Source organism: Mustela putorius, unplaced genomic scaffold (genome assembly GCF_011764305.1).
Source record: "Mustela putorius furo isolate JIRA1106 unplaced genomic scaffold, ASM1176430v1.1 tig00000551_pilon_pilon_pilon, whole genome shotgun sequence".
NCBI lineage: Eukaryota > Metazoa > Chordata > Mammalia > Carnivora > Mustelidae > Mustela > Mustela putorius.
This window is the reverse complement of record NW_025421412.1, coordinates 2,315,795-2,324,802: the sequence shown is the minus strand read 5'-3', so window position 1 is coordinate 2,324,802 and position 9,008 is coordinate 2,315,795. Positions and strand designations below refer to the sequence as shown.

The 9,008-nt window shown below is 56.7% G+C and overlaps 1 protein-coding gene across 7 annotated transcripts; it reads left to right on the top strand.

Annotated features, from left to right (window-relative positions):
• ING1 (inhibitor of growth family member 1) lies at positions 1 to 7,084 on the top strand. Of its 7 annotated transcripts, none has more exons than XM_004746031.2 (3): positions 1,100 to 1,449; positions 3,974 to 4,159; positions 6,135 to 7,084. In XM_004746031.2, exons 1-3 carry the CDS (start codon positions 1,314 to 1,316, stop codon positions 6,836 to 6,838), a joined length of 1,026 nt encoding a protein of 341 aa, XP_004746088.1. In that variant the 5' UTR covers positions 1,100 to 1,313; the 3' UTR covers positions 6,839 to 7,084. The 7 variants fall into 7 exon arrangements, with proteins under 7 accessions (XP_004746089.1, XP_004746088.1, XP_004746090.1 ...); XM_045081307.1 differs by lacking the exon at positions 3,974 to 4,159 and adding an exon at positions 4,810 to 4,862 and having other exon boundaries at positions 1,200 to 1,449; XM_045081305.1 differs by lacking the exon at positions 1,100 to 1,449 and adding an exon at positions 1,757 to 3,177.
• The last annotated feature ends 1,924 nt before the right edge of the window (positions 7,085 to 9,008 follow it).

The window sequence follows — 9,008 nt, the reverse complement described above, 5'->3', positions numbered from 1 at the left end:
GGAAGGGCCGCGATGGTACGGGGAGGGGGTCCCGGGGGTGGACCGGACGTCTGCCCCACCCCACCCTGCTTTGGGGGGGGGCTTTCGAATGAGAGTGGACCCTACGGCAGAGTCGGGAGGGGGTCGGGGCGCCCCGCCCTCTGCGGGAACCCAGTCCGGAAGGCAGCTCCACTCTCGGGCCCCTTTGTCTGCGAACCGCTCTGAACCGGGCTCCGGCCGGCGACACAAAGGGAAGGCGGTGAGGACCGCGCAGGCGCGCGAGCCGCTGAGGTTGCTGGGAGCAGTGGTCCGGCTGCCTAATGGTAGGTCTCCTCCCTCCCGGGCCCGTTGCCGCCCTGGCCTGCAAGTGCGCATGCGCCACCACTTCCGCGCTGCACGGCCCGCCCTCTCTCCCCGCCCCGCTTAGGACGCGGGTTTCTCGTACTCGGAGTCTGGGAGGAGTTATCCTTACTCGCCCCGCCTCCTCTTCATCTCGATTGGCCGACTGAGGGAGGGCGGCAAGCGGATTGGGTCTCGGTGTTGCCAGTCTTTTTCAGGCCGTACTTATGTCCCGCTCTGCGGCGGGGCTCTGGAGAGTGAGGGGCTTGGGTGTTGTTAGGACGGTAGCGCCTCGGGCGAGCGATGGCCTCGGGCGAGCGATGGCCTCGGCGGCGGCCGTCCCACGACCGAGTCGGTTCCGACCGGGTCTTCGGCAGGGCCGACTGCTCCCCACGTTCCCGGATGGTCCTGCATTCCCGCCCGACAGGCTCTGCTTCCAAGTGCGAAACTCTTAGTAAAGTTCGCGCTTCGCCCGCCGCCCCTGTCCCCGCGACCCCCTCCCCAGCCAAAGTGACAGACAAAGCCACACCCCCGCGCTGCCGGGCCGGTGAGGGGCGTGATGCGACGGGGGCGGGGCCCGCGGGGAGGGGGCGGTGGGGGGGCGGGGCGCATGCGCGGTGCGGGGGGCCGAATGTTTCCCAAGTGTTTGAAACTGGTATTTGGGTTCTCCACGTTGGACAAGTGCGGCGCGGCGGGCGGCGCGCGCCCCTTCCCGCGCTCGCTCGGCCCCGGCCCCGGCCCTTGCGCCGGGGTGCGCGCCCGCACGCGCCGCCCGCGCCCGCCCCGCGCCAGAGGCCGCCGAGCGCCGGCCGGGCCCGCCAGGCGCCGGGTCCCCGGGCCCAGGCGGCGCGGCTCGCAGATGTAGCGGCGCGGGGCCGGCCGGAGGGGGGGCGCCGGCGGGCGGGAGCTTTGCATTTTGCAGCGCTGGGCTCCGAGGGGGCGGGGGCTGGAGGAAGCGGAAAGCCGCGCCGAGTCGCCGGGGACCTCGGTGAACCATGTTGAGCCCTGCCAACGGGGAGCAGGTCCACCTGGTGAACTACGTGGAGGACTACCTGGACTCCATCGAGTCTCTGCCTTTCGACCTGCAGAGAAGCGTCTCGCTGATGCGGGAGATCGACGCGAAATACCAAGGTACGGCTGGAGGGATGGGCGGGGGCGGCCGCTCCATCCCCGCCGGTCGCGGCGCGCCGCCGGGCCGCGGGGCCGTCCTGTTCCCCGCCCGGAGGAGCCGCGGGCCCGCGGCCTGGCCGGGCAGGAACAAAAGGTCTGGAGCGTCTTTGATTCGCCAAGGTCCTTGTGCGCGAAGCCCGGACACGGAGGAGGAAGGAGGAACGGGAGGTCTCCATGCCAGGCTGCGCGAGCAAAGCGCTCTTTGTAGTGAAGTGACGAGGCGGGGTACTGCGGGGGAGGGGGCGCAGGGGGCGCAGGCTAGGGCGCCGGGGGAGGGATGTGCCGCGGTCGCTGGGGCTGAGGGGCGCAGCGACGGGGCTGCGCGCAGGGCTGCTGGGAGGGCGCTGCGGGCGGCGGGTCCCCGGCTCTGCTCACCATCCCCGGAGCCACCCCCACCCAGTCCCGAATCTGAGTGTTATATAAAGTCCGGAGTCGGCACTCCGCGCCGTGCGGCCCGGGTCGCCGCCGCCCCCCCGACCCCGGCCCCGGGCCTCCCGTGGAGCTGGACAGCGAGTGAGGGGCGGCGTGGCCGGGTGTAGTTCGCGGAGGGCGAGGGCTTTATTCCGTGCGTGCGGCGGGGCAGGGGAGGGCAGGGGAGGGCAGGGGAGGGGAAGGAGGATGGGTCGGGGAAGTCGCCCATCTGCTGTGCTCGGGGGCGCCGGCAAAGCTTGTCGGCAGAGGAACATGGCAGGGAAGAGGACCTGTGGGTCGTTCTCTGCAGCCCCGGCTGCCCGGAGTTCCGGAGGGAGGCGGAGGGTTCGTATCCGCTGGGAATTGTTGGCTGTTGGGGAAACTTTCCTGCCAGGCCAGGCACGGCGCGGGGGGCTGTGTACGGGAGGATCGTCGCTCGGAGTTTACTAGTGTTTACAGGGCTGCGCAGCGGGGAAACGGAAGCGGGGGGAGGTGGCAAGCGGCCCACGTCCCGAGCGCACGGAGAGCCCCGCGGCATGGCGCCCCTGCGCGCTCTAGCCGAGCCGGGGCTTCGCAGCCACTTTTATAGGGGTCTCATTAGCATATTGCGAACGTCCCGCTTTGGCCTCCTTGTGATTGGTCTCGGCGTCCCCCATGGAATGTCCTTATCAGTCCGCTGCTGAGCTATTGGCTGCTGAGCCGATGAGGGTGGGCTTTGCGCAGTGACTGGCACGGGTCTGGTTTCCGCCGCCTCCTTGTTTCTCTGGGGGGCGGGGAGGAGGAGGGGGAGGTCGACTTGATTTGAATGTCTTCGGGTCGCCCGGCCTCCGGCCTCGGATTGGCCGTTGGCGCTGCAGGGCGGGCCGTGGTCGGTGATCCTGGGCTGTGATTGGCGTCCCGCTTGGCCTCCGCCGTACGGCCCGGCGAGCCCCAGAGGCGGTGGCTCTCGGGGCGGGGCGCGACGCCCGCTGGCCGCCGCCCCATTGGCTGAGGGCCCGGCCCCGCCCCTGTCCCTCAAGGGCCCGAGCTTGGTCTCTTCCGGCCGCGGAGCCATGGCGGCGCCGGCGGCCGGAGCGAGGTTGGCGAGAGCTGGTTCCAGAGCTGCAGAGGACGCGGCTCAGGACGCACGGACCGGCCGGTGGTCCCGCCGATGGCCCGTGGGTGCGGCCGCGCGGAGCGGGGCAAGCCTGAGTGGCCCCTGGCGGGGACGAGCGGCGCCGAGCCGGGCGGCGACTCCGCGGAGCGAAGATGGGAGGACTCGTGTCGCCGGCGCCGCTGGTGAGCGCCTGGGGGGCGCGTCGCACCGGCAGCGCCCGCGCGGCTACTGTAGCGCCCCGCGCCGCGACTGTAGCGCCCCGCGCCGCGACTGTAGCGCCCGCGCCGCGACTGTAGCGCCCCGCGCCGCGACTGTAGCGCCCGCGCCGCGACTGTAGCGCCCCGCGCCGCGACTGTAGCGCCCGCGCCGCGACTGTAGCGCCCCGCGCCGCGACTGTAGCGCCCGCGCCGCGACTGTAGCGCCCCGCGCCGCCGCGACTGTAGCGCCCGCGCCGCGACTGTAGCGCCCCGCGCCGCGACTGTAGCGCCCCGCGCCGCGACTGTAGCGCCCGCGCCGCGACTGTAGCGCCCGCGCCGCGACTGTGTTGCTGCTTCGGGGCCGGCGTCCCGCGGAGCGGCCCCAGCTGCGGAGCTCCCGCTGCGGCGCCGACGGCCGGCCCGGGAGCTGCGGGGACACTCGCGGGCAGGTGCCGCACCCACCGCTTCGGTGCCCGCGACCTGTGCTGGAGGCCGCACGTGGCAGCGGCCTTTCCTCCGTCTGCGTCGGTGGGAGATGGTTCGGACAGACGCGTGGTCAGCGCACCACGTTAGATGGCACTCGAGGTAGTGCTCGCGTGACCGCGGTCAGTCACGCCCGCGGTGTCAGGTGCGGTTCGGATATGCCCGCCCCGCCACGGACATCCGCGTGCCAGCGAGCGTCCGTGCAGCCTTCGTGGACAGGGCGAGTACGACAGCAGGTGGACGGGTCAGATGAGTTTTGCTGGAGGCTCATTTCGTGGCGGCCGTGGCTTCCCTGCAGGGACAGTGGTGTGGAGCGTTTTCAGAAGAAGGTCCGCGGCCGCTGCAGCTGAGGGAGCCGAAGTTCCTGGTGCGCCGCAGGACACCCGCCTGGTTAGACAGGCCGGTGCTGTACCTGCGGGCGGCGGTGGCTCTGTTGACCGTGGACTTCGCTGGGGGAGTCTAAGGGATACGTGCCGTTGTGCAGGTAACAGAATTACTCACTGGTAGTTCCATGGTGGGATTTTTGTTTTTTTCCCACATGCGAGGCTTCACGTGGCTGTAAGCTTGCTTGTGATGTGAAAACCGGTTACTGAATTTTATGTTAACAGTAACTTTTTTTCTGTGAAAGGCTAGCATTGGCTTTATAGATTTGGTTACCAGTTAAACCAAATAATAGCTTTGTAATATTCACTTAACTTAGAAATAAATTGCAGAAACTCATGTTTTAACATCTATGAAAATCTGAATTTAGATAAGTTGAGCCTATTTATTTTCAGAATTAATTACTCCCAGACACTGGTACCGTGGCATTCTTCCCTTCTGGGGGTGGTAGATGGTCTACATTGTTCTTCTAGGAAGTATCTTCAGAGCCATCTTTAGTTTAAGAATATAGCCTGGGAAATAAATATACATTTAAGTAACCTTCAGTGTTGGTCTGTGTACATGTCTTTATTCCAGTGTTAGGTTTAAGTCTTATAACTATCTAAAGATAAGATCTGGAAGGGATGAGGGTTACATTTTATACATCCTGCCTCCCACACTTCCTAGCTGGAGAATAGAATTGCCTAATTTTAAGAGGCTGCAAATGGTTTCAGGAGAAAAATCTGATACTCTTTATTCATTTCTTTTTTTTAGTAATCTCTACACCAAACTCGTGGCCCTCGAACTCAGAACCCCAAGAACAAGAGGTGCATGATTTTCTTACTAAGGCAGGCAGGCGCCCCTGATACTGTTTAGATTTGTTACTCTTTGGGGAAAATAATTCTGGAAATTTCTGTTTATATTTAAGTAGGTTTTGGGCAAGAATATTTATTTTCCTTGTTTCAATCAAGATTATTTAACAACTTTTATATCTTTAGAAATTGCCTAATTATACTGTTTTAAAGATTTTATTTATTTATTTGACAGAGGGAAAGAGATCACAAGTAGGCAGAGAGACAGAGGTGGGGGAAGCAGGCTCCCTGCCAAGCAGAGAGCCCTACCCGGGTCTCGATCCCAGGACCCTGAGATCACCACCTGAGCTGAAGGCAGAGGCTCAACCCACTGAGCCACCCACACACCCCCTAATTACACTTTCCAAATTACATTTTTAAATCATACACACTTTTTTGTTTTAAGATTTTATTTTTAAGTGATCTTTACACCCAGTGTGGGGCTTGAACTCAAAACCCAAGATTAGGAGTCAGGTGTTCTACCGACTGAGCCAGTCAGGTGCCCCCATGTACAAAGTTTAAATTTAGTACTGAGGGTTTTTTAGTTTTGGTTATGTCTTAAAATCTGTTGATTTTTACAGATGTGAATATGTATTGTCCTAACCAGTAAATGCAAAAGCAAAATCTGACCCCTTTGTTTTAAGGCAAACCTAGCTTGTCTGACTTAAGTTGTGACAAACCAGTTTTGTTTTTAGTAATACAGAGGAGCAAGGTCAGACAACGTGATGTGACTGACAGACGGAGGCCCTGCCTGGGTCACTAGGTACTATTTACACACATTCTCTGACTTCATGCGGTATTCTAGACATTGGTGCATTAAAATAAAGGGAATAGAGGTCTTTAAGTTAGAAGAATATTTGAGTAAAAACTGGAACATAAACCACGTAATTTTATAGAAAGGAAAAGTTTGGGTAGCAGCACTCCACCTAATTTAAATTTTTCCCCTCAGTTTCCGACCCCGACAGTAACGTTACCCACGCTTTTGAGTACGTAGAGTCCCTTGGGGGCTCTGAGGGGCACTTTGCCAAATGGGAACTGTGTTGGTATTTGTGTTTAGTTTCAGGAATTTTTTCCAGTGGGGGCAAGAAAGTCGCTTGAAAGGCCTGTACGTTGTAGGATCGTCGCACTAGGAAATCTTGCATTGATGATTTCTGTCCTTCACAATTACTGTTTTATAAACTAGAGAATTTAAATAAAAGGCTCTGTAGTGTTTACCGATTGGACGTAATGCTTATTTTTCCTTTGCAGAAATCCTGAAGGAACTGGATGAGTACTATGAGAAATTCAAACGCGAGACAGACGGCGTCCAGAAAAGGAGAGTGTTGCATTGCATTCAGAGAGCCCTGATTCGGAGCCAGGAGCTGGGCGACGAGAAGATCCAGATCGTGAGTCAGATGGTGGAGCTGGTGGAGAACCGGACCAGGCAGGTGGACAGTCACGTGGAGCTCTTTGAGGCCCATCAGGAGGTTAATGACACCACTGGCCACAGCGGCAAAGCCGGCCAGGATAAGTCCAAGAGTGAGACAATCACGCAGGCGGAGAAGACCAATAATAAGCGGTCTCGGCGCCAGCGCAACAACGAGAACCGAGAGAACGCGGCCAATAATCACGACCACGATGACATCACCTCCGGGACGCCTAAGGAGAAGAAGGCAAAAGCCTCCAAGAAGAAGAAACGCTCCAAGGCCAAAGCTGAGCGGGAAGCGTCCCCTGCGGACCTTCCCATTGACCCAAACGAGCCGACGTACTGTCTGTGCAATCAGGTCTCCTATGGAGAGATGATCGGCTGTGACAATGACGAGTGCCCCATTGAATGGTTCCATTTCTCCTGCGTGGGGCTGAATCACAAACCCAAGGGCAAGTGGTACTGTCCCAAGTGTCGAGGGGAGAACGAGAAGACCATGGACAAGGCCCTGGAGAAATCCAAAAAGGAGCGGGCGTACAACAGGTAGTAGGCGGAGCCCGCGCGGTGAGGACAGCGGGCCGGCCCGGGTATTTATTCCGTCGCCACCTGTGCTGAGGCGCAAGGACCGTACATTGTATATTTTTCAAAAATGTTAGAAAAGGAGCCATTCCTTTTGCAGGGATGGCGGTGATTCTCTGCCTTTTGTTTTCATTGGTACACACGTGTAACAAGAAAGTGGTCTGTGGATCAGCATTTTAGAAACTACAAATATAGGTTTGAATTAAACACTCAAGTGAGTCTCAGACTGATTTGTTTTGCTTTTATTTTTGTTCTGCTGGGGCGGGGGTGACTTGGAAGCTACCGACTCGTTTCCTGCAGAAAGAGGTTTCATTTAGCATCATTAGCATTATTTTATTTTATTTTTATTTTTTATTTTATTTTATTTTTTTAAAGATTTTATTTATTTGACAGACAGAGATCACAAGTAGGCAGAGAGGCAGACAGAGAGAGAGGAGGAAGCAGGCTCCCTGCTGAGCAGAGAGCCCGATGCGGGGCTCGATCCCAGGACCCTGGGATCATGACCTGAGCTGAAGGCAGAGGCTTTAACCCACTGAGCCACCCAGGCACCCCGCATTATTTTAATAAAAATAATGGTATTGCTTCATGAGCACGTCTTTAAATATTAGCCGGATTGCCAAAATCATAGCTCATAACACATGTGTTTCTTGCTACGATCACGTATAGCCATATAACAATCCCACATAAAGGTTTAAAGTTTGCAGGTTATCTTTTTAGACAGGTGAATGCTAAAGTTTTACGTGACAAACATTTTCTATTACTGGCCTGTTCCCAAAATGGCCTTTTTTAAGTGACTGGGGACAGTTTTAATTAAACTGCATGGAGGCGGTTTAGTCGTGGAACTTCAGAGCACGCCTTTTTGCTATCACACATCTCTATGTGGCTCCATGTTTCATTCACTGGAGGCGTGTAAATGTACATTCCAAGTGAACTTACACTTGCTGCTTTGTAACCAGAAACCTCTGTAGAACCGAGGTGTGTTTTCGATTGTGCACGAGAGCTGTGCAGGTTGAGGTCCAGAAAGAAGTGAGGTTTGACCTCTTTGCTCCTCTTGCAGTAGATGTAATTGGGGTGCAAGTAATTTTTAAGTTTTTGTTTTAAAAACCTGTATACCAGCAGTTTAGACAAAGCCTTAAAGCACATTTCTTTTTATTGTTCTTAATAATGAAATAGAAGTACCTAATTGCCAGCAAATAGATGTCAGAGTATATATTTAGAACAGGGGTTAGGGAATTAAGGACCACAAGCCACATCAGCCCACCACCTGTTCTCGCAGGGCCTGTGAGCCAAGAATGTGCTTTACATTGTTAAGTCTTTATTTTTCTTTTTTTCTTTCTTTGAGAGTGAGTGTGAGCAGGGGAGGGGCAGAGGGAGAGGGGGAGAGAGAGAATTTTTTTTTTAAAGATTTTTATTTATTTATCAGAGAGAGAGTGTGCGCACATGCCAGTGCACAAGAAGGCAGAGGTGGAGAGAGAAGCAGGCCCCCCGCTGAGCAAAGAGCCTGACACAGGACTCGATCCCAGGACCCTGGAATCAGGACCTGAGCCAAAGGCAGCAGCTTAACCGACTGAGCTACCCAGGCATCTCCAGGAAGAGAGAATCTTTTTTTTTTTTTTTTAAAGATTTTATTTATTTATTTGACAGATCACAAGTAGGCAAAGAGGCAGGCAGAGAGAGAGGAGGAAGCAGGCTCCCTGCTGAGCAGATTCCAATGCGGGGCTCGATCCCAGGACTCAGAGATCACAACCTGAGCTGGAGGCAGAGGCCTTTACCCACTGAGCCACCCAGGTGCCCCCGGGAAGAGAGAATTTTAAGCAGACTTCACATCCAACCTGGAGCCCCACACGGGGCTGGATCCCATGACCAGAGGTCATGACCTGAGCCGAAATCCAGAATTGGATGCTGAACCAACTGAGCCACCCAGGTGCCCCTGTTAAATGCTTAAAAAAAAAAAAAAAAAAAAAAAAAATCAAAAGAAGAACTCTGTAAATAACACGTGAACGTTGTAATAACATGCAGATTTTAGTGTCCGTCAATCCGGGGTCACTGGCCCGCAGTCCCCTGTGTTTGACCGCTCAAGCGAATCTGCCGCAGCTGCTTTTCCGATGGCTCAGCCGTTCGCATCGGAGCTCAACCCC